Raw genomic sequence first — 26341 nt, forward strand, 5'->3', positions numbered from 1 at the left:
TTGTGCAATGCATTGCTTTGAACACACATGCTGTGCCCTTCGGAGTTGACTCTCTTGCTCTCACAGGGCCTCATTTGGTATGAGTTAGGCCTCTCGTGGTTTCATTAGTTCTTATAGACTTTGTGAAGACGCAATTCCCTCAAAACCCTCAATGGATAACGTCATGGCTTTATTGGTAAATGCTGTAGTGGACTTAAAAGTTTTGGTGGAAGTGGGACTTTTCATCATTGGAAAGCCCCTGAAGCTTGTGGGATGGTAACAGTCATGTGGCATTGGACCTCAGAGCTCTCTCTGAACATTTTACAAAGCTGCATTGACTCAGCAGAGGCGTCAGAGGTGGTGCAGTGGTGAAGGACCCCACATCAAGAACTCTAGATGCTTCCTGGTTCTGTCCCAGTGTGGACACCAAGAATGTTGGCCTTTTTCCAGAAGGTTGTGTATTCGAGTGTCCTTATTCTGCCCAAAGGCCTGAAACTGAAGTTCTTGTTTCAAACAAACATGCAAAATTTTTTTACATTTGAGTTACATATGACAGCTCAAACAGTGAGTCAACATATGACCCAATGCAAATGCAAAAGTCTCAGAGGGGAAGAAGTCATTTCTGTGGCAGGAAACATGATTTCCCAGCTTAAACAATCACAACAAATCTGATTCTGATAACATTAGCTAAAAAGTTCTACCTAAAGCAATAGCAGTATTTAAGGCTCTGATTTAGGGCAGTGGTTTCCAACTGGGGTTTGATCCCCTGGAGGGCTGCAATGGGGTGTAAAATATGAAGGGTTGTATTTTTTCTATATATAATTTTCAGTTATATCCATTTTCTTATCATTATCTAATTTGGCCACATAATGAAATGTGGTGCCTGATTTAAAAAAAAAAAACAATCCTGCCATTTTTGTTTTTTACCCCAGGTAAGGTGGGAAAATCAGGAGTTGTAGTGACACCTTTCACAAAAGTGGCTTCCAACTAAAAAAGTTTTAAGAATCGCTAATTTAGGACAGTGTCCATGGAAAACTGCAGCAATTAGATTGACTTCTGTTTAATGGTCACTCTATACCTGGTCTGGTCATTTTTGTAAAAAGTGTTTCTTTCATACACTAAGTACATTTACATGTACTTGTATAATCGTATTAATGCAGTTATCTGATAATTCAGGCAGTCATGGTAACAGCATAGTCTATTGATTTAGATCAGAGTAATGTCTAAAAATATGATTAACAAATATTATTTAAAAAAATCTTGATTTTAGTTCAGCTATATGCTTAACTGTGAGTATTCTCTGATTTATTATTAGTTGAAAACAGGCCCTGATAACATATACAAGAGCCATTTTTTGAGAAACACAGAAACTGAATGATTTAAATAATCTTTTTCTAGCTGATGTATGTTCAAGTTTTGACTCAGTGTATTTAAAGAAGCCATAATGTGAAGTTATGTAAATGCATTGATCAGATTATTGACAAACTCCAATTCCACAGTAATCAGATTATGAAGTGCATGTGAACATTCTGAGTAACTGCATCTTTTTAGACTGAGCCTTTTTAAACAAGCTTCTGCTAATGTCAGATGTCCATGGCTGACTGGGTGTTGAGTGCTGTTTTGCATGCCCACATAATAGTGACCGCATTAACATTACAATAGTTTGAAACAGCTTTTTGTTAGTTTAGAATATTAAAGCACAAGATAAAAGAACATTAACTTGCAGTACACTCTTTGTAAAGGTTGTTTTTCCATTGAGGGGATCTACTTTTTTGTTATCTTAAGCCCTATTCCTACGGGATTACATGGGGAAATGGGGGTAATATAATTTTACCACAGGGGGTCTGTAATGTTAATGACTGATTTGCATGGGATTAGAAATTGTGGTATTAATGACAGAAGTGACAGTGGTCCCTTGATGTGTGAGAGTAAGGAACTAAATTCTTTTCGAAGTTGCAAGAAGAGGGCTTCTATTAAAGTCCTACAGATTTTTTTTCTAAATTTAAATACAACATTTTACTTTTATGAGCTAATAATTTGATAACTAAATACCTTCAAACAAAACAAAAATAATCCTATCCCACAGTATGTGGTAGATTTGATTTGATTTGATTTGATTTGATTTGATTTATTTATTTTACCAATAAGCCATTTTGTATGGGACTAATACTGGATACACTATTAATAATTTTGATATTTAATTTCCAGATGTAACAGTAATCACATCATAGTTTTTTTTTTTTTGAAGATAAGGTCAATCCACACATACACATACAACTAAAACACCAGTAATAATTTTTATGCAACAAGCTATTCCAGATATTAATCACATAAAGTGTTTCTGTGTAAACGGGGTCTTTTCGATCTGTTAATAAACATTTTTGATCTTTACCCAGTCAGTTAATTCTGCCTAGGTCTTACTAGTACAAAGGGCAAACCGGTGTAATTGATGTGTCTTCACCATTGTTACTGATTAATAAATAAATGGTGAATAATTCATGGCAGGCCTCCCAAGTGTCCCAATTTAAATGACTAAACTTGCTAAAGGTAACTGTTCATTCAGTGAAATTAAAGCCATCAATACTTCTTAAGCATCCCTGCTCCCACACACCAGTTTAAAAGCTCTCTGTTTGTTTGTGGCTAGCACCTAGCAGCTAATGCTAATATCTGTTTCTGTTTATACAATTCAAATGTAAATCTACACAGATTGGCATTAGCACTAGCATTCGTGAGTAACAATGTATTTACACATTTAATTATAAAATGTTATGAATGGAATGTGGTAAATAAATTAAATGCTAATAGTTTAGCACAGTTTAAACTATTAGTTTGCCAGTGGTACTGCAGCTTTCTGTTTTTCTTGGAAATATCAGCTAAATCTGGACATCATTTTATTAGTGATTTAAAATAGTTTTAACAGTTCTCTTCAGATATACTCAAATACTCACTCACAATGATTATGTTAATGAAGTTAGTCAAGTAATGTTATGTTTGTAAGGCATCCTTTTAGCAATCCCTCAGTGTCATTTAGTAAAAGTCATTGATGTGATCACACACAACCTTGTATCACCATTTATTTGCCGTTTCTTACTTTTTAGATCATTTATATCTAGTTGTTCTTTTTATTGTATTGAAAGGTTATAATAAATAGACCAATGGGAATGCTTCAAAATTACTTGTTAATAATGAATTTTTTTTTTTTACAATGACTTCGATTAAAAGTTGAGAAGCTTTTTCATTTTGTAGATTTAGTTATTGAATATTGTGTAATTGTCTAGTCTCAAAAGTATTGCCAATAGAATAGGACTCTCTAGAGCAGATAAACACATACCTGTGGGCTAAAGGCGTATAGTAAAGCAACATCCTGAATTTACTAATGGTCTTGTCACTAAATGCAATAAACTCTTTACTCACAGCAAGATAAAAATAACAATAAATAAGCACATGTCCCAATATATTGAGCTTTTGTCCATATACAGCTCTGGATTTTTTTTTTTATTTGGCGTTTTTAGGTATATGTTTAAGTAAAATGAACATTGTTGTTTTATTCTATAAACTATGGACAACATTTCTCCCAAAAAAATATCATTTACAGCATTTATTTGCAGAAAATGAGAAATGGCTCAAATAACAAAAAGACCTCATATAATGCAAAGAAAATAAGTTCATATTCATAAAGTTTAAGAGTTTATAAATCAATATTTGATGGAATAATCCTGGATTTTAATCACAGATTTCATGCATCTTGGCATGTTCTCCTCCACCAGTCTTACACACTGCTTTTTTGGATAACTTTATGCCACTCCTGGTGCAAAAATTCAAGCAGTTCAGCTTGGTTTGATGGCTTGTGATCATCCATCTTCCTCTTCATACTCCAGAGGTTTTCAATTTGGTAAAATCAAAGAAACTTATCATTTTTAAGTGGTCTCTTGTTTTTTTCCAGAGCTGCATATTTATGTATGTGCATTAGAGGTGGGAATCGCATATATATTATCACGTTGCATTGCTTAGGATAAAATACTCCTAAATATGCAAATACCAGGAATTAGGGATTTATGGGTGCTAGTTTCACAGAATTTGTCAATATTCTTTACTGCAGGTTTACCCTATTCATTTCATTAGCGCCACCATGTGGAGTAATGAAGCATTAACTTGAGTAAGTGAAATTGGGGGATGCGTCTTAGGAAATATTGATATTTGACACCACATATCGATACATTACAGGTGAAATAATACAATGTATCAATATATTGTCCTACCCCTCATGTGCATGTGTGGGAATGAGAGCAATGCGAAAATAATAATCGGACAAAATTCTGCGTATGAGTGTGTGTGTGTGTGGTGAGCATTGCTCTCCCAGGCGCACATTCGCTACCCACGCTCCACTGGGGTAGGGGCTTACTGCCATGGGGGTTTGGGAGCAACTGAGTTGAGCGAGGAAGCCATGACCCAAATTGTGCTCTCCCCCTTTTTCTCTTTCTCTCTTTCACATTCTCTCTCTCTCCCTCGTTCTCTCCTTTCCTTTCCCTCTAGTCTAATCCCTTCCATGGCTATTCTCCGGACCCCCCAACAACCCCCACCCTTCTCCACCCCTCCCCACCCAACTCTGTAACTTCCTGCTGGGGTGTAAAGAGGCTGGAGTCACACCCACCCCACCCTCTTTTATTCCTTAAACTACCCACAGTGCAAAGCTCCCTGGGGAGTTCTAACACCACACACACACACACACACACACACACACACACACACACACACACACACACACACACACACTCTGGCTATTTCAATCACAGATACTCTCAGTCACCCAGGGATAGATTGGTCTACAGAGAAATGAGGGCTTCTATTTCTCTTCAGCTTTAAAGAACACACACATGCACACACACTCATATACACACACTCTTTAGGGACCGCCAGTCTATTGGCAAGCTAGTAGAGTTTTTTAAAAGTTTAGTTAATTAAACATGCCAGCTTTGACGTGAGCTCACACTCAGTTATCAGTAAGCGTGAGTGTATGTTTGTCTTTCTGTGTGTCTCTGTGTATGTATATAGGCCTGTGTGTATGTGTGTAGGCCTATGCAAGAGTGCGGTCAGGGGGGAGGGGCACGTTGAGTCCAGCCACACCCCAACTGATTGGGGCCACACCTCTGTATGGAATCTACTGCAGCTAGGTCACATGACTAGTTTCACCCACCCCCATGCTTAAGCACTACCACATTGCTCTCTCTTTCTCTCTCTCTCTCTCTCTCTCACACTCTCCTTCCTCACCCTTAAAGAACTGGGTGTGACTGCTGTGCAGAGAGAGAGGGAGGCTACACAGGATTGCTGACTACTCCTCCCTGCTTCAGTCGCTCTCTCGCCCTCTCTATTTCTCTTCCCTTCTCTTTCCTCCTTTCTCTCACTGCCTTAGTTGTTGTAATGTTAGCCAGGGTTTTTGTTTTTATTTAAAGGTAATATTCTATTTGTCTTTCTATGTAGATTGTTCACTGTAAATTTATTGTAAAGCTTTTGATGTGTACTCTTTGACATCTCAGCGCTTAGACTCTTCTATCATCTAATATATATATGCGTGGTAACTAGTATCAGTCTTTGTGTAGATAGATTTTTTGGTTCTCTTGGTTCATCAGTTCTCCATCACTCCTCCAACTCCTAGATTAGCCTCAAACTTTTCTCATTTGAACTTCTCCGCAGTTAGCGTCATGTCTCTAACGCTCTAACGGTACTCTGCTTCTCTCTGTCTTCCAGTGCCAGTCGTCGAGTCCTGAGAAATCCAACGCTGCCACCTCAGATCCCGCCGCCGCCGAAGAGATGCCATCCATACAGATCAAGCTGGAGCCAGAGGAGGTGCAGTGCACGGTGGTGAGTGGCCTTTTGTATGTATGTATGTATGTGTGTGTGTGTGTGTGTGTGTGTGTGTGTGTGTCTGTGTGTCTGTGTGTTTGTGAGTGTTGGGCGGGGGGTTGGGGTGGGGAAGGGTTAGAAAAAAAGGAGTAGGTGGAGATAGGACTGGGGTGGGGGGGGGAGTGAAGGAGGTGTGGTTGCAGGGAATGAAGGGAATGGATGTCTTTCAGAGCTTTTCTAGAAGGACATGTAGGCCTATATCACTGTGTTTGTTTAGATGATTTCAGATGAACAGGAATGACTAAGCTTTGAAAGCTTCTCGAATGTTGTTATTAATGATGCACTGTTGTGTTCCAGCTCCATTAGAGATTAGTCTTTCCCAGCAGTACCATCAATCTGGGTGGGGGTGGGTTCTTCCCACATGTACAAAGCCATACATTAACCATCCTGTAGTCTTCCAACACTGTCAGGTTCCTCAACACGCTTGAAGGAGAATGCTAATTACATGAATTGATCATGCGAGCTTGTGGACACCCAACCAGATGGGTCTGCGTACTTTTATTCGTTTTAATTGGAGTGTGATAAGATGTTTCTGTCACACAGACCCTTAGAGTGACTGTATATTAACAAAATTATTCGGACCAGGTATCTGATAACTATGCCGATCCATGGAACTCATCTGATCCATTCATTGTTGGCTGCTACATGGTAGTATTTTAGGTTTTGTAACTCAGGTTCATACAAACATCATTGCGAACAGCTAAACATATCTTATTTAACCCTTTGGCGGTCATCATCTAGCAGCAAACTATCCAGCTTCATTTAGTATAACAGTTAGCACTGTTGCTAACTCATCACAGCATTTGCATCACAGCTAAGGCTACAGATAGACTTGCTGTTTTCCATAGGATTATGGAGACCGCCAACTGCGATTAGAATAGCAGTCCACATACTTCTTCACATTTGTTACTGGAGGCTTCTGCTAGCCCTACCTCTAGTATTTTGTGTGCTCTGCATGTCGCGTGTGTGTTGCGTTCATTTCTGAGGGTGCGCGCAACCAACGCACCAAGCAGATGTAGAATAGACGAAGCAGTCTTCAGCATGTGGATTCGAACACATAGTATATAACAGCAAAAATATATCTCTACCCTAACTCACGACATCCCTGTCGAGACTGGCTGCAGGTTATTGATTATTGATCAGAGGTCATACTGGGATAAGTAGGATGAGTGAAAATCTACACCAAGCCAACTTTTTTTTTATCTCCTGATACAGATTACGATATCTCATGTGCCTGGTATAACTGGTCATACGGCAAATTTGTGGGCCATTGGGAGTGCTTAACTAAAGCCTTTGTCAAGCTAAATGTGTGTGAAATAAAAAATTTTAAAGGCACTTTTGTACTGTGGGCTACAATTTAAAGCCTTTTTCGAAGCGCAAGGTTGTGCGGAACAGCTACATGTTCCACACTCAGAATATCTACTCTAAACTGACTAGAGTATTCAGACTTGGATCGTAAAAGCTTTTTGTCTTTCTATGTCTCTCTCTCTCGCTCTCTCTCTCAATACCTTTCCATTTCTGTCCCTCTCTATCTGTTTCGTTCCAAGTCTCGGCTAGGCCCTAATAGGATATATCGAGGGAGGCTTCCGTTCTGCTGTAGTCATGGCAACGGGGCTCTGGCGGGAGTTGGAAAGGCTGTGATGTAGGCTGCCCACACCCCTCCTTACACACACTCACACACACACTCACACTCTTAGGCTTGCACACTCTAACCCACCCCCTCACAACACTCCCACTTCCACACCCACACAATACACTCCCTTAGCCATGAGGGACACACTGAAGACCACATACCTGCAGGGGTACACACATACACACACATCACCACTACCTCCACCACCATTACCGTCCAATCGCACGTGTGTACACTCACACGCCATACATGGCCAGTGCACATAGTGCTCGTATGCACATAGGCACGCACTCATCCTGGAGCTAACGGGAGCATTCATGCACAAAAGATGTGCTCCACACCCTTTTTTCATCCTCCTCGTCATCATTACACACACACACACACTCTCTCTCTCTCACACACATACACACTCACAATTTGTGCTGCTAGCCAGCCAGGGATGGAGTGAAAGGCAAATAATCCAGTGAATGATGTGTATTTCTTAAGCTGCTAACTGGTGATAGTGTACAATGTTGATTGAGATGAGGACTTGGTGTGGGTGTTTTTATGCACTGTTATGTAATAGGTCAGGGTGTTTCAGTTGCAGTCCTGTAGGGGCACAGTCCAGCATAGTTTAACAATTTTAGGATTATTTGGGTGGTGGGTCTTTCTTAGCACTGCACTGCAGTGAAGTTGTGTTGGTACGAGTGGATCAGAGGCAGCAGTGCTGCTGGAGTTTTTAAACTGCTCAGTGTCACTGATGGACTGAGAAAAGATAACCAACCAGAACTATACAGTCGCAGTGTCTTGTGGGCAGAGTTCTAAGGGACTCTAGACACTACACCCACAAGGGGTGTCTAATAAGTGAGATGTACACAGTATTCAGAAACTGGAGGATAATCAAGTATAACTATAGAATCTAATTATAGAACTACTTCTGCTACAATATACTCCTATATGTTCAGTGTAACTGATTAAATGGACAGTGAGTGCAGTTAAAGAAGGAGGATGTCATAATATTGTGACTGTGTGTATAGCCACGCTCGACTCTAGTAATTAGATTACTTTCAGCTACAAGACCATTGGGAGGTCAAGCTATTGAACCAACTATCACCCCTTTAACTCATCTAAACAAATAGGATGGAGCAGCATCATTCCAGAAAACACAGCTCCACTGCTCCACAGCTCCAAGATTATTAACCAGGAAGGTTTTATATTTTCTAGCTTATATAGTTTTGGAAAAAAAGAGAGACCACTTTAAAAATGATTTATTTATTTGATTTTACCAAATTGAAAACCTCTGGAATATAGTCAAGAGGAAGATAACAAGCCATCAGACCAAGCTGATCTGCTTGAATTTTTGCACCAGGAGTGGCATGAAGTTACCTAAAAGCATTGTGTAAAACTGTTAGAAGAGAACATACCAAGTCCTGTTAATCTCCAGGAAGTCCTATTCTATTGGATATACCTCACTACAAGGACTAGACAAGCTGTGGGGGTGCATTTGCACATCTGTACAACCATCAGCAATGGGTATAACCTAAAGTAGCAGAATGCATTAATTAGAAGGGACATCCGCAAACAATTGGACATATGCTGTGCAACCATACCCTAGTACATACTGTATATAATCCAGCAGATGATGCATGCTAATAGTATTGCTGGGGTTTCAGCAGGCCTGTGGTCCTCTTGCTTGTTGAAATAGTTGTCTCAGGGTGCGGCTGGATGCCACACCCTCTCTGCTCTGCTGGGCAGGGCTGTGGGCTCCGGGCGCCGGCATTAATATCTCCCTCAGCTGCCGCTCCCTCCCTCCGCCTCCTCCGGTTTATCATCCCTATCTTTGCTTTCACACCCCGCCCTGGAGATGTGGGCCAGGCACCACACATGGCAAACAAACAAACCTTCCAGGCCAACAGAATCAACCACTGCAGTAGTGCCATGTTCTGAAAACACACATAAATTCATCAAAGTTTAAACTTTATTGATTTCATGCTTTGAAAACATACTCTATTAGCCAAGACATGAAGCTAACAAGTAATGGAGGCATATAGGCACTAGCTTAGCATTGCTAATAGCTGCTAACTTGTCCTACAATGTGTCAAGCTCCTAAGAAGTATCAGATCGATTTGCTTTTGTGCTTTAGAAGTAGCATGTTACACTGACATGCCAGAAGTCATGGGATTACATTAGGAAAATAATGATAATTAATTATTGCCTCCGGGAGGAGCTTGGGAACACCCACACCTGTACAAGTTGTGAGGTTTCATTTTTGTTTTTTGACTGAGGCTGAACTCTGGTCAGTTTACTCATGACGAGTTCAAGCAAGGCCTAATAGTGATTCTCAAAAGAATGGTACTTTCCGTTTTGGAATTTTGCGTCCATTTAACTTTGCTTAAAGAAGATAACAGTAACAATATTTCTTCATTATTTTATCCCATTTTCTCCCCAATTTACCAGGCTGATTACCCAGCCCACTCGTTCGGACTCCCTCTGTCACTAGTAATGTCCCAACACCAGGAGGGTGAAGACTAGCACATGCCTCCTCCGATACATGTAAAGCCAGCCACCGCCATGCACCACTTTTCCAACTGCTGCTGATGCATCATTGGCATTTTGGAGCGATGAGAGGAGAAGAGCGTTATCTGCCCACCCAGAGACAGCAAGGCCAATTGTGCTCTCTCAGGGTTTCGGCAGCAAATGGCAAGCTACATGAACGGGATTCGAACCATCGATATCCCGATCATAGTGGCAGTAGTCTGCATAGTACCTTAATCTGCTGGACCACTCGAAGCCCCTGCAGTAACAATATGTCTTAACTTTTTTCCTAAAATATACGTCTGTAGTTTTCTGGATCTGAAGACCTCTCTATTGAGAATGTGCAATTGCACAGAGCGAAAGAGGGAAAGTGCAGATTTTTGTGTGAATGTCTGACTTTTTAATGGATCGTTTTGCTTACTTTTTTCATTTATGAAATCCTATCAAAATGCATTGCAGGGATGGTCGTGCCAAGACACTTATGCCAATATTTAGATTATTCCTTGTTGTTGTTAGCAATAATAATAATACTAAAAAAGCAATATAAATTAGTTCTGTTGCTTCACTTGTCACATTTGCCAGGGATGTGATGAAATGTGGAGTCATCATCAACATCATGGGCTGCTATGTAAATGTAGTGTAGAGCTTGGCTGAGCTTGAATACGCTTCCACATTTGTTTTGTGTTTGTTTACAGATCAAACATTTCACTGAGCATGTGATGGCCTTGATTATATCAGGAATATTCCTATTGATCTTCTAAAGTTGCATTCGTTTTTGACACCTAGTGTTTATTAACTGATAGCAAGACTATTAGAGAGGCTGTAACAGATACTTCTAGCATAGTTAGTTGGTTGGTAGTCTTTGTGCAGGAGTTAATTTAATTTAATAATCTCATTCTTTCCCATATAACTCAATTTATTGAGCAGTTACAGAATGTGGTCTTGGCTCCCTTGTCCCTGAATGACCCCATAACAGTCATATTGATCCATCCTCATCATCAGCTAGGATAAATGGGATCTTTTTTTTCTTTCTTTCTTTTGTATTTTATTTTGTTTTATTTTTTAAAAATTTCAAAATTATACCAAAGATGTTCTCTCTCTTGTGTATATACACACACACAGACTCTTAATACTCATTCTGCAGCCAGTCATTCTGCAGTGCAGCAGTACCAGCTTAGCTAGGAGAGGGGCAGCTTTGTAACACTGTGTTCCGTGCCGTGTTCTTTCTTTACACTGGCAGCTTTTAGTTTAAGAAACTCCCTCTTCCATCTTCTCCATCTCCTCTGGCTTGAAAAAGCTGATCCTGCGGATTCGGTCTGATGTAGTCGGACCACTCCAGAGGATCGGGATCAGGCAGTGGACCAGAAAGGCCTTGGAAAACTGATCTTATCTTTCACACGTTGTGGCTGTTCAAGCTCACAAAGCGTTTGATGCTGGAGATCGTCAATCCCTTACTGTTACTGAGGGCTACCAACTTCATCTGACAGCCGTCACCTTTTTTGAGACGGGAGTGTTTCGCTTCTACTTGGTACTTAACTCCTAATCTGGCACTTTTAATTAAATGTTCAGAAATATCTCTTTAGTGGGGGTGGGGATGGGGGGGTGTCTTCATCACAGTCTCCTTTTGGGCTCATCAAATTAGCTTGTTTGATTGGCTGGTTTGCACTGGCTTGCAGAACATGAAGTATTTATCAGCTGTATCCAGTATGTGGGATTTTCTGGTTGAATACAAACAGTCCTGGAATTTGATAGGCGTGCTCAATGATTACTGTTCCAAAATTTCAGTCGGGAATGTGAAAGCATTTTCTTTGATAGTGCCTTGCTGGAAGTCATACATCTATTTTATTATTAGCAGGGGTTATTTGCACCAAAACGTGTACATCTCCCACTGTCCACAATATGGTACACCTGTTTAGCACCCTGTTACTCTACACCAGTTTACCCCCTACTAGGTTACACCAGCCCACTAATCTATATGCTAATCTCTATACCAATCTACTACTTACTATGTTACCCCAGCATACTACAAACTATGCTACACCATCCCACTACCCACGGCACTAGTCTTCTATACTGTTCACTACACCAGCTTACTAATCCACTTTGCTACACCGTCTTACTACACACTACCTTACTCCAGCCTTATACCCTCTTGCTTTGTGTTAGTCTACTAATCACTATACTACTTTAGCCTACAACCCACTGATGCTACACCAGCCTCAAATCCTCTACCCAACTACCCTCTACTAACCCCAGCCTACAAACCACTATGCCAAACCAGTCTACAACCTACAATGCTAAACCAACATTCTATTCACTACGATACACTAACCTACTACACAATATGCAGCAAAGAATACTACCCACTGATGCTACACCAGCCTTAAATCCTCTACCCTATGACCCTCTACCAACCCCAGCCTACAAACCACTATGCCACACCAGTCTACAACCTACAATGCTATACCAGCCTACACCAGCCTTTTACCCACCACACAACACCAGCTTACCATACACTAAGCTGCAAAGAATACTACCGCTGATGCTACACCAGCCTAAAACCTTCTACTCTACCACCCACTACATGACATCTGTCTACAACCTACTATGCTACACCAGCCTACTTCCCACTATGAAGCACCAGCCTACAACCTACTGTGCTACACCAGCATGCTACCCACTATGGTGCGCCAGTCTAGAACCTACTGTGCTACACCAGCCTACTTCCCACTATGGTGCCCCAGTCTACAACCTAGTATACTATACCAGCCTACTTTACCTAATGCAACATCAGCCCACTACCCACTTCACTATGCTGGAAAGGATACTACCCACTGATGCTTCACCACCCTAAAACCTTCTACCCTACACCAACCTACTTCCCACAACGCTACACCAGCCCCCCTCAGTACACCACATACATTGCTAAATAGTGTATATCATCATGAGAGATCACCAATCTTTCATCACTGAATTCCGCTTTGCGGTTTTGTTAGCGCTTTAGTCGGCATCTTATCAACTCGTCAGTGTGTTTAGCTGGCAGCTGACAAAAGCTATTGAGCATGCTCCGTTAAACGCCGCGCACAGATACCTGATAAGAATCAGGTCACTTTACTGATGCCTTTCTCTCCCAAACGCAGAGCGTGCCATTTGAGTACAGGGTGGGAGGACTGGAAAAAAATATATAATAATAAAACTGAAAAGCTGGATGGAGAGAAACAAGAGACTCAAAGCAGGAGAAAGGTGGAGTGGAGGAAGGGTGGGGATCGAAAGAGGGTGAGGTGACAGGGTGGAGGACCAGAAAAGGGAGAGGGAGAGAGGGGGCGGGAACGAAGGGAGCGAGGGGGAAAAAATGAGTCAGCTGATACCTCCCAGTTTCCATGGCAACCAGAGGCCTTTCCCACCCACTCTTCTTGCTTTCTTTCTTTCTCTCTCTCTCTCTCTCTCTCGTTTTCTGTTTTGCACCCGCACCCTGCCCACTCCCTCTTTTTTTTTTTTTTTTTTTTTTTACTTTTGCGTTTTGCCTCGCAGCACCTGAACTAGCTTAAACCTCACCACCTTCTTTTTCCATTAGACCCTCAAACAGTGATGCGCATTTGAAGGGTATTAAGGGGGCCCGTTTCTTCCCCACCCCAATTTGTGTCTGGTTGGACCTATACAGTTGGATTTCTTGCCGGAGTTCTGGCAGTACAGTGCCGTACCCCGTGAACCGGAAATAGTGTAATCCCTTTGTTAGTGCGTGGAACTCCAGCAACCTCATTAATGAGGCACGCAGCTCCAGCTTTGGCGACCAGTGTTGGTTTCTGTGTATGTGTGTGTTTGTGTTGTTTTTTCACAAATAGGCAGCCACACTGTACACACAGCTTACTCAGGGTGTGTTTCGTAATGAAGTGTTTGGTTGTTAGTGTTGACCTAATAAGATTTGGTTGAATTCTCAAAGGCATTGGCTTGTCCTGCAGTCTTGGTTCTACTAAGAAAAACCTCTCTGTGGTCATCTTATAGATCTGTTCTGGGAGAACTTTTGGAGCAAAGCTGTCCTACACTCATACACAAATACATTCAGTCTGTTTATACATATTTGCTATTTATACAGTACAATAAATCATATTGTGTAATTGTTATTGCGATATAAGCTTTTTTTTTGTTTTGTTTTTTTTACAATAAACATACAAAAGAGCTGCAATAACATTGCGATTAAAAGCAAACTCAAATTGCATTGCAACAGAAAGAGCACTTCACAATGCACAAAACTGTGGTCACATGACATAAAAAGGCTGGAGGCAGAGCGAGGTAAAGCAAAGTATTGTGAGGAAGAGGTCCACAGTTAATTCACACACCAAACTACTTCTTATCTCGTAAAAAAAAAAGTGATTGCTGCCAAGCCATGTGCTGATAAACCTTTGAGGAGATTAAATTAAATTTAGTTTTTTTTTTTATTATTGTGTTTCCCATCGATATCGAGATATCCAACAGCAATGTGGCACATCAGATTTTTTATGTACATCATACATCCCTAGTCCAGACCAGGATACCAATCTTTGTTCTAAACAAAAATGGTGAAATCTGTCTGGATCAACTAAACCATGGTTTGGTTTACGTGCAGAGTGACAGCATTTTTCTAGATGGTTCAAACTGTCAGACCAGTTACAGAAAGGTAACACCCCTAGCCAGGCTGTTTACATCTAGTATCTGGATTGTATCCTAATAAGATTTTAACCCCATGTTTTCACACATTGTAGTCAAATGCATCTCCAGGTAATCAGACTGAAATCTGACCACTATGATCAACAGAAAATGCTCATCTGATTGTTACGCTGCAAACAGTTGTTTAGCGATTCAGCTTGGTCCTGTGCTGTGTTAAATATGATTGCTTCCTTAAAATTTGTATTTTACATGCCATATATGCCTTCCTTCTTTTGCAGTATTATTTCACTTAATCACAGGCTTGTTTACACTTGGTGATTTGATCATATTCAGGTTTCATTTGTCTGCATGAAAAGCCAGATTGGGATTGGATCTCTTAAATCTCTAAAACGGATCTAATCTAGTCACACTGAAGACGTGTTTTAATAACATATGTAAACAGAATCCGGTCAGAGTATACTCCCACAGACATGTATTACATGCCTCCTTTTCATGCAGTATGTTTTGGGAGGGATTTTGATTGTTAAATGCATTTTAGAGTGATGGATGCAATTTTTTTTTGGCTGCAATAGCCTGTGCCTAAATGCGTGATCGGCTTTGTATCTGGTTTAAATGTGTCTTGTGTGCATTTATATCTCCATTTTAATTTGTTTTATGTCTTATCCAGATACAACCCTGATGCTCAATTTACATTAAGTGATCAGGTGTAAATGGGGTTGATTGGGGAATGGGGAATGATTAAGAAGGAAATTTCAAATGCTCCTTTTTTTTTGGAGTGTGTGTTTCTGTTTAGCCTGTGTGATTTACTGCTTTGTGTGTCTCTGTGAGTGTGTGTGTGTCGGGGCTTTGCTGGGCTGGGCTGGACTGGGTTGGGCTAGGTTGGACCAGTGCCAGGCCCAGGCCTGCTCCTCTACTGCATTGAGGCCCCATCAGGACAGCTATTGTTTCTGAGCTTGAGGAGCTGCTGAACACCAGCGTTCAGTTCCTTAACACTCCAGATATCCAATCACAAGATGATCTTCTCTTTCTTCTCATTCCCCCATCCCCCTCACACCTTCATCTTCCCACCTTTCTACCCCTTTTTTACTACTGTTTTGGTTTCTCTGCTTTTCCTTGATTTTTATTTGTGGTCTCAGTTCTATTTCCTTCTCCCTTTGTCTATTCTTTCTGTCTTTCTTATCTCTGTTCCATCTGTGTCCTCTTGACCTGTTCTCCCCATCTGTTCATTTTATCCTCTCTTCCTTGCTGCTCTTTCCTGTGTATGCCTCATCTTCCAGCACTTTTGTTTTGACTTGCCTTCCACTTTTAATGCTGTTCTACTTGTTTCCTCATTTCTAATTCTCTGTTTCCTTTCTGATCTACTTTCTGATCTTTTCTCTGTCCTTTTGCTGACTTTTTTCCTCCCCCATTTTTTTCAAGGGATTTCAAATTCTGTTAGTTCCTCTATTGCCTTACTTTACTAGGCATGTTACAATAATTGTAACTTATTTACTCATTTGTTTTTATGATATATTGTCTCCGAAATAAAATGACAAACAATATTATTGTTAATTAAAAATCATTTTATTGGCATGTCATGTTAACTGTTTTTTTTGGGCAAGAAATTGTCTTTTGTCATTTTAGGACCATTTTGTGCCACTTATGCAATGATAATATAAAAGAATAATAAGGTCTTTCATACTACTATTTTTGGGACAGTATTTTGTCCCTGAAATTATCGTAATTGCCAATATTATTGTCATTATAAGACCATTTTATGCCACAGATATAATGAATACATTATAGCATAATAATGCAATTACATTGCTTTAAAAATATTATAATTTTAATTTTACCTTATGACCTAGTAAATTTTCTAACTAAATAAAACAAATAAACAAACCTACAGGTCATCCTAATAAATAGGCTCTACTATTACAACATATTGGGTAATATCGAGGTCAGAATAAGTTATTAAAGTCATATCCATTTATTGTACAATATTATTGTAATGTTTTCGATATTATCGTAACATAACTTTGGCTTATGTTTTTTTTTCTCTTCTTCGTTTGTCTGTAGAAAGAGGAGCCTGAAGATGACTGCCCAGAGCCAACAGACCTCAAACTCAAGTCCTCGCCGCCTCCGCTCTGCGTCATCGACACGCACGCGCCTGACACCGACCAGACAGAGCCTGTGGACTTGTCGCTAAACAAGCCCCGCCCCTCCCTCCCAGTCTCCACCCCCACCATCATTCCGGCCAATCCGCTGCCGGCGCCCGCCAGCATCGCCACTGGAACAGCCATCCCGGCGGTTCTGACCCCGGGCTCAATCCTGGCCTCCACGCAGGGCGTGGGCGGTCAGCAGATTCTGCACGTCATCCACACCATCCCCTCCGTCAGCATGCCCAGCAAAGTGGGCCAGCTGCAGACCATCCCCGTGGTAGTGCAGTCGTTGCCCGTGGTCTACACCACCATGCCCACGGACAGCGTTGCCACTGCTGCGATTACCGTGCCCCTCATAGGAAGTGATGGACGTTCTGAAGGATCAGGTATGGCTCGGGATCTGCCTTGATCTGTCTCGCTATTTCACTCTTTCTTCTCCAGCTCACTGTTTTATTTAGTATAGCACACAGTGCCTTGGTGTCAGGTAGCTGACAGCACTGTGGAAGATCTAGTATTGGAGCAGGCCTGACATTTCTTTAGGAGCCGAATTTGAGTTTAACTGAATTTAACTGAAGTTGTTTAAGCTGGAAGAACTGCTCTACAAGACATCTAGTGCACGAACAGACTACAGATGAGTTTTTCGGAACTTCTTCATGTCAGACTGATTTGGTATGGAGGCCTGTCAGGAACAGAAGTAATATAAAACTAATGAACTCTCTTTTGAAATCTTTCATATTACCAAGTAAATCCTGGATATATTATTTTGTTATTAATCCCAATGCAGAAACTTAAGTGCTATTAATAATATGGTAACAGTAGCATATTTTGTGGGGTCCTACAGGGTTCTATTCTAGGGTCTATGAAACATGTTAATAATGAGGTGAGGGTGAAGAACTGAAGTCTGAGTCTATTTACAGGCTTCTATTTACAGAGTTATAGGAGGGAAGTTGCATCTACTGCTGACACAAGCATTCAGTCGCACACACTGCCTGCATACTTCATTAAAATCTATTGACATTGGCAATAGAATAAGACACATTGGAGCAGCTGCATATGAGCCTAAGGTCATAATGTCCAGCAGTTTTCTGGAGTAATGAAGGCTTATTGAGTACCCCTGGGATAAACTTAATTGGCATTTGTGGTCCAGAAGTACAGAAGTAATCATCCAACGTTAGTATGTGATCTCTCTAATGCTTTTGCATCTGGATGCAATGAAATCCTGAAAATAAGTATTATTATTATTATTATATTTAATGCTTCTATTAAGAAATATTAATGCATTTTACTAGATACGCTTTTTTCCTCCATCTTGTTCGCCACTCCCTCTCTGTCACAGTCGCACCCTCTTTCCCGGCCTTTCTTTGCTTTGAGCACATACTTATCTTTATCAGCCCACAAGCACATGTTCACACATACACACACACACACACACACACACATGAGAAAGCGTACATACAAAATACAGACAACAAAGGACAGAAGATTTCACTGACAATGAGGTCCCTCAAACAGACCTGCAGATTGCTGTCACACACAGTTTCCCACACTTTCTCAACACCTTTTCTCTATTTTGCTTTGTTCCCACGTGGTGAAAGTGAGTCGGGGGGAAATGCAGCGCTTAAAGTTGTTGTCTGTGGTTGATGTCACATCTCGTTTGAAGTTGAAGCTTCACAAAACATTCTTCACTCTTACAAATAAAAAAAAATACGAGTTTACTTGGTTTTTTGGGTGTAATCACTAAAATTAAGTAGAAGCTACTAATTAACAAGATTAGCTTGTGTGGTTGAGGCTACATTAATATGTTTGTGTTGAAAAATAGTGACTAAAATTAATACCCACTATTTAGCAATGCTAACTCGCATAGCCCACATTGTAAGTCAGTAGCTGTCGTTAAGCATCTTTAGTTTGTGTAGTTAGTTGTGTGCTTATGTAGTTGTGCATCATTAGATTTGTTGCTGAAAATGAATGGTAGTCAATACATTTAGCAGAATTAGCTTGTTTGGATGAAAACCATTAGCTGGGGTTGTAGAAAATAAATGTAAGCTAGTAGCTGCTCTATAGCAACATTTAGCTTTTGTAGTTGTGCATAATTTGCTTGTGTTGCTGAAAATTAATATATGCCACTAGCCACCATTTAGCACTATCAGCTTGTGTAAGCCACAAAAGCAAATAAAATCAGTAGCTGCCATTTAGCACCTTTAATTTGTGTAGTTGAACATTAGCTAGTGTTGCTAAAAATGAATGTAAGCCAATATTAAGTATTAAGCTATGTTAGCTAGTGCTGCAGAAAACAAATATAAGCTAGTAAGTTAGCAAATTTTTGGCAACATTAGCTTGCGTAGTTGAGCATGATTAGCTTTTGTTGCTAAAAATAAATATAAGCCAATAGATGGCTATTTAGCACTAAGCTTGTGTTGTTAAAAGCAGATTGTAAACCAGTAAAGTCAGTAGTTGAGAAACGTTAGCTAGTTTTGCTGAAAATTTATGTAAGCCAATAGCCACTATTTAGCAGCATTAGCTTTTTTTGGTTGAAAAACAGTAGCTGGTGTTGTGGAAAATGAATGTAAGCTAGTAGTTGCTATATAGCAACATTAGCTTGTTTAGTTGTGCATCATTTTCTTGTTTAAGCCCCTATTTAGTAGCATTAGCATTTGTGGTACAAAAACTTTAGCTAGTGTTGCTGACAATGAATAGGTCAGAAACTGTAGGTCAGTTGTCACCATTTAGCAACTTTAGCTTGTATTGCTGTAAATGACTGTATGCCACTAGCCAATATGTAGCAATGTTGGCTTGTGTAGCTGAATACATATGATAGTAAGTTTCCACAATTTAGCAAAATTAGCAGGTGATAGAAAATTAGCCTGTGTTGTTGAAACCAAAACGTAATAAAATTAGCTTGTGTTGCTGAGCATCATTTAGCTTGTGTTGTTGAAAGTGGTTGTTCACCAGTAGCTACAGTTTAGCAACGTTTAGGTTGTGGGCCAATAGCCACCATTAACGACATTAGCATGTTGTTTTCAAAAATAGGGGAATAGCCACAATTTAGCACAGCTTTATTTCTATAAAGCTACTTAGAGGCTTGTGTGAAATAAAGTTTTGACAGGTTTAGTGGTTAGTGGTCTCTTCATGGCTCCTATACTATATTTAGATGCTAAAATGGGTCTAAATGTTTTGGAACATTTATGTAGATGGTAGGAGCCTTTTTCAGTTCTCAGTTCTACAGCTGTAGGAGTCACCGGGTACATGTGCGGACTCCCCCCACCCCCAATCTTCAGGCCGAAATGGTTCGCTCCGCCTCAGGACTTTTTCTTCTCATTGCCCTTTTGACTTCACAGCTTTCCACTCTGCCCCAAAAGAGGCCAAGAAGGAAACTGATCCAAATTATGAAAAATAAGCGAGTAGTGCAAAGAATGAAGGGAAAACGAGCACGAAACTGACTGAATGGCACTGAATGTGGAGATGCTTTAATGGCAATAAATGATTTGGTGCTAATCTTTGGAGAAGGGAGAGAATTCCTGCTTTTGAATATTTATTGTCTAGTTGAAAACACTGGGCGGAGCCTTCTCTGGGTATTATAGTTTGAATGCTTTCTATTGGGCTGGTCCAAGCTCTGCACATGATTCATTAGGTCTGAGTGAAATGTCATGAGCTGAATATGAAGACTAGCATGACAAATTATGATTTTTGGGTGGGGTTCTCTTTTGGAATAGCTTGTAAAGAGGATTAGTTTCACTCGCTTTTTTGTGTGGAAAATTATGGAGGTGGAGAAGAGGGTGAGCAGTGTGTGGAATACTATGAAAAGTGGCAAGTGCATACTTGCGCTAACACAAATAGTTTTTTTTATATAGTGGTTTCAGGTTTTATGTACGTATGAATATATGGGTCGTATACAGTTTATGTGGTATATTTAGATATATGTTTTTGGGCTGTATTTACCTTGTTATTCAGTGGTCAGGTCATCCCAGGACAACCACAAAGCAGGTATTATTTGGGTGGTGGGTCATTCAGATATGATGATGATGATGATGACTGTGATGGTGTGTTTAATATGTGTTGTGCTGGTATAAGTGGATCAGATACAGCAGTGCTGCTGGAGTTTTTAAACACCTCAGTGTCATCCAACTTACAGCGTCCTGTGGTCAGTACCACTGAAGAAGGACTAGAGGATGACCAACACTGTAAACTTTCAGAGCTTCTGTCACTAATTTTTACATCTACAAGGTGGATCAGCTTAGGTAGGAGTGTCTAATAGAGAGAAGGACAGTGATTGGACACAGTGTTTAAAAACTCCAGCAGCACTGTTGTTTCTTAATGTTTTAACAACTGCAAAATATACTCTTTTTTTATTTTTGTTATTTTACAAATGGCCTATTAAAAATCCTCATATGTCATCAACCCATGTACGTATAAAGTGTAGAGATGAGTGGTGGGGGGTCGCTACCACACACAATGGATTGTACCCATCATTCGAGAGAAGATTAAACTTTGAACAGTGTGGAGCTTCCTCTGTTCTTTTCACCCCCTCCAGGGGGTTAAAGTTTGCCCCTAAAGAGAGATCAGCCCACATCCTGCCCGGCCACACCCATTTTTAATTGGAAGCTTTCAGGCTGATTTAATGGTTTCTCCCTCTCGCCGTCTGTCTGGTGGACGTGCTGGAGGAGCAGTGTGCATACCACAGCCACACCTAGTTTTAACGAGAGCTTCTCACCAGTTGGGATGAACGGAAAGAAAGAATGGATCATGTTTTGTTCTGGATGTGGTGATGTTTGACTTGAATGAGCAGAAAGCAGTGGTCCATTTCTCTATGTTTTGGTTTAAGGGGTCACTTCAAGCACTTTCTGTCCACACCCTCAGCTCCGAGAAAAACACCTTGGACTAGCCTTGAACAAATGGTCTCTTGGGCCTAATCCCACTTCTCAATTTTACCACTACCCCTTGTTTTCCAGTGTCTTGGAAATAAATGTGTGTGCATGTTAGAAGAGGAAGTGGTTAAATCCTCCCCCTAAGAAATGGGACGAATCTTCAGGACCCTGATACATTGACTAACTAACTAACTAAATAAATAAATAAATAGAGAGAACACTGCTTCATTCAAAAGTTCAGCTAACTCACTGCTGGACTTTAACTACATTTAAGGCATTGTATCTTGAAAAAAAGGATGGGGTGGTAATGCTACAATTTATTTGTTACTAGCTTCTAAGGTGCCTGCATGAAATTTAAGGTGGAAATGTATCTAGCTAGCTACCGAAACATACTACTAGTGATTTTGTTTATGCTTTCTTGTCATGAAGAAAAGGGCTATAATTTGTAATATTAACACCTGACCTTAGAAAAACTGTAATTGTATGAAACACACAATATTATATGCAAAAAAAAAAATCTGGCACACTTAAAATCCTTTAATTTTCCCAAGAAGCGTCAGTGTGCCTTTTAATCTAATGCATCTTATGTATGAATTTTATTAGTCAGGTTGTAAGGAGCAGTAAAGCCACTCCACTGAAGCACAGTGTTACTCAGGAGTTTCAGTTTAGTTCTCCAGCACTGGGGCTGGAATAGCATTAGCATTAGCCGCTAACCGCACTCACCATTTCCATGTTCAGAGGGAAGTATTATCGGCCTGTGGCCTGCTCCTAACCCCGGCTAGCACTGCTGGAGCGGTTAGCCGCTAATGCTAATGCTCCAGACTTAGTGTAGCTGTAGAAATTCGGGAATCTAAGCTTACAGTAAATAAACAGAAGCGCTTTACTCACCCAAATAAACTGATTTCAGGAGATAAATCTGTTTAGATTCACACAAAGTGCTCGTTTTACTTTTAAAAAAAGTATTTTCTTTATTACAGTTTTGTTTACTTAGCTTAGCTTTACTTAACTTAATTAGCTATAGTGTCTTTTAAAATGCCCCTTTTAATCCAGCACGCCTTATAGTGTGAAAAATACGGTAAAAAAAGTTAACTTTTTATCTAGTTATCATTGAGAATTGATACAGTTTTGCAAAAGATATTATTGAGGTACTTTGATATTAATATTTTCTTACACCCTGTTCCCTCTCTCTCTTTTTTCTTTCTTTCTTTCTCTCTTTCTGTATCTCTCTCTCTGTTCTTTGTATTCAGTGAGAATCAAACCTGGCTCGACCTCTCCAGTAGAGTACCAGAGTGACAGTGATGCGGAGAGCGGCACAGAGTCCGGATCAGCCACGTTCAGAACGCAGGGCATCGACAACAGGTGAGTTTTTGTTGAGTGTGTGCCTGTATGTAGGTGTGTGATGTCAGTTATTATAGGGATCTCTTTAGGCCTGTAATTGTGTTTTATGTGTGTTGTATGAAGTCCCTTTAGAACAGCATGACTGCATCACTGCTATGGACACTTATGTAACCCCCAGCATGCTGGAGCACCACCACTGCTCTGCTCTTCTGGGGCTACGAGCTAGCTGGGTGCATGTACTTTGTGTGTGTGTTTGTGTGTGTGTGTGTGTTGCTGGGCAGGGTTCTCTCTCCAAACTGGGTGTAAACAAGGTTACGTAACGCAGTTTGCCGTCACACCTCCTTATAAATGCTTTGAAAGAGGGAATAATGCGGGGAAAGGGAGAGGAATAGGGAGAAAACTGGGGGTGGAGGGGGAAAAAGACAGGATGCTGGATTGAAATCTTTACTTTGGCCAGCTTTAGCTGAAGTACTGTGTGGATAGAAAGGAAGAGAGACCAGCAGAAAGACTCTGAAAGAGAGAAGGAGAGGGAGAGTTAGGGAAAAGGGAGTGAACTAGTTGGCAGACAGGGAGGGGAGAGGCGAGGCCAGGAGGAGAGTGAGGGAGGAGAGCAAGAGGAAGGAAAGGAGGGGAAAAGAGACAAGCTGAAAAAAAAATGAGGGGGATGGGTAGTTGGGGTGGGAAAGGGGAGAGAGATACAGAGAGGAGTGCGAGAGAGAAAGAGAGAGAGAGAGAGATCAGCATTGGACTGGAAGTACTCCAGCTGTATGGAATTTACACTTTCACACACATTAGCCCCCTCTGGTGGTGGTCTACGAGGCCTCAGCATATGGATACCTATACCTAAAAGGCCTTCATATACCTTAGAAGTAAAATACTGTAAATAAGTCAGCTCACTCTTGTGTGTGACAGATATATAAATATCTACAGACCCATAAAAGACTAGATTCATAGATTCTACAGTAAATAGATTCACAATATTTTAGATTTAATAGAATATCATATAATAGAATAGAATTAATATCAGTATTCTAAGAGCCACTTAACTTGGATCTTGGGCTATCATTTACCAATAAACCTACAAACACTACAGCCAAGCAAACAATACAATAATAGTGCAGATACTTTTTATTAATAAAAATAAATAAAGTTTTGTATCTGTATTTGTGTTTTGTATGGTAATAGACCTAGGAAAGAAACTATTCCTAAATCTAAATGTATTTCCTTATTAAAGGTATTACATTCTTAAGCAGTATCTGAAGAAAAAGGTTCAAGTTTTTATTTCAGCTAAAAAGTGATGTTATGGTCAGATACTGACATTTAAATGACAATAAAAAGAGCAGTTTGTTGTGTGAGATAGGTAGGGAAATTGAGAAAAGGGCCAGCAACTGCAGCATGTCATTAATATATCGAACACCTACTTAATTTTTGGTCAAAACAAACTGAAACCGAATATGTTTTTACAGCATTTAAAGCAGTGCTATTGTAGTCACACATTTAGTTAGCTAGCTACCTCAGCAGTGCAATTTTAGTCACAAATTTACCTCAGTTGTGCTACACTAAAGTTGGGCTGTTTAACTGTGTTATCATTCAGGAAATTGTTTAAATCAAAATACAGAATCGACGCTTAGCTCAGATACAAAACAATTACTTCATTGCTTTCATTTACTGAACTATGTAATAGAAAATGTGACATTTGTCTGTTAAAGAGGACCCTTTAAATGAAATTCAGACTTCCTGGTACTCCATTGACTAACTCTGCTATTTAGGCTATTACTTTGTATCATTAAGACCCTGCGTATGTACAGCAGTACTGTGTAATCACTTGCGTTTGTAAGTGCCTGAATAAAAGCAGTTGACTGATGGCACAGAAGAGAGCAGACTCTGGTTATTTGTGCTGGAGTGGACAGAAATTAATTTATTCCCACCAGTGCCCATTACATGATTGGATCAATCGTCCGCATGAGGTAATAGAAAGTGCTGCAGACGATGCAGACAAACACAAAGAAAGTGTCTGGAAAGTTCCAGCTGAAGTTCTGTCATTACATCATATTGAGTGCCTATTAAATATTTAATATCTATGTGTTGTTCAATAAGTAGTAGTTTTTCATTACCCTTTAATTTAGTACATGTTAAATAATTAGTGGGAACTGAGTATTTAGAAAGTACTGAATTACTCTTAAGTTGAGAGGCTTTTGTCGTTCCAGCTGAGTATAAGTACATTAGTACGTATTTATTTCTACAAATTATTCAGTACTTAATAATTAGTACAGAACTTGTTATTCTTCAGTACACACAAACGATTCTACTGTTTTTTCAGTTGGAACTTGGAACTATTATTTACCTAATTACTGATTACCTAAACCCAAATGACTTAATATGTGCTAATACATAGTAACACTTAATAACTACTAATTATTCTAACTATACATTATTGTTAATTGTTATCCTGGAAATTGTTCAGTAAGCTACTATGATAGCAATTTGTAATACATCCTTTTTATAAGTACAAAATTTTGGGAAAAAAATAAGAGACCATCTAAATATGATTGAGTTTTATTTATTATTTTACCAAATTAAAGCAGTTCAGCAGTTCAGTTTGGTTTGATGATTACAAGCCATCAAACCAAACTGAACTGCTTGAATTTTTGCAACAGGAGTGAAATAAAGTTATCCAAAAGCAGTGTGTAAGACTAGTGGAGGAGAACACCCAAAGATGCATTAAAACTGTGATTTAAAAAAAAAAAGGGTTATTCCACCAAATATTGATTTCTGAACTCTTAAAACTTTATGAATATGAACTCGTTTTCTTTGCATTATTTGAGGTCTGAAGGCTCTGCATCCTTTTTTGTTGTTATTTCAGCCTTTTCTCATTTTCTACAAATAAATGCTGTAAATGACTATTTTTTTTAGAATTTAGGAGAAATTTGTTGAGAAAGTTGTCCGTAATTTATAGAATAAAACAATGTTCATTGTACTCAAACATATACCTATAAATAGCAAAACCAGAGAAACTGATTCAGAAACTAAAGTGATCTATTTTTTTTCCCAGAGCTGAATATGCTCTTTTACAGAGGCATGACCATTAGGGTCTGATATAAAACAGGATCTTTATCCAGCATTCACAAAGTCTATATGCTTTCAGTAACCATCGAAACCACCTCTACACCATCTTATGGTTCTTACAGTATAATACAGGATAATATATATGAATGCCTGTCAGTAGACAATTCATCTTTAATGCTGTCTTCAAATTATCACAAGGCATCAGTTCCATAAAATGAATTAATTCAGTTACTTATTCAAGAAGAAAAGCAGGTGTTTGTATT

General features: G+C 39.7%; 1 protein-coding gene across 4 annotated transcripts in view; it reads left to right on the forward strand.

The window, feature by feature from the left end:
- klf8 (Kruppel-like factor 8) overlaps positions 1-26341 on the forward strand; it is a 48366-nt gene that overhangs the window by 15169 nt on the left and 6856 nt on the right. For all 4 annotated transcript variants that reach the window (XM_022676267.2, XM_022676268.2, XM_049466167.1 and 1 more), the window contains 3 exons: positions 5725-5838; positions 16730-17198; positions 22922-23033. In XM_022676267.2, coding sequence (XP_022531988.1) covers positions 5788-5838; positions 16730-17198; positions 22922-23033 — 632 coding nt within the window. In that variant the 5' untranslated portion in view covers positions 5725-5787. The remainder of the gene's footprint in view (positions 1-5724; positions 5839-16729; positions 17199-22921; positions 23034-26341) is intronic.

The sequence above is a fragment of the Astyanax mexicanus genome, chromosome 17 (genome assembly GCF_023375975.1).
Source record: "Astyanax mexicanus isolate ESR-SI-001 chromosome 17, AstMex3_surface, whole genome shotgun sequence".
Classification (NCBI taxonomy): Eukaryota; Metazoa; Chordata; class Actinopteri; order Characiformes; family Acestrorhamphidae; genus Astyanax; species Astyanax mexicanus.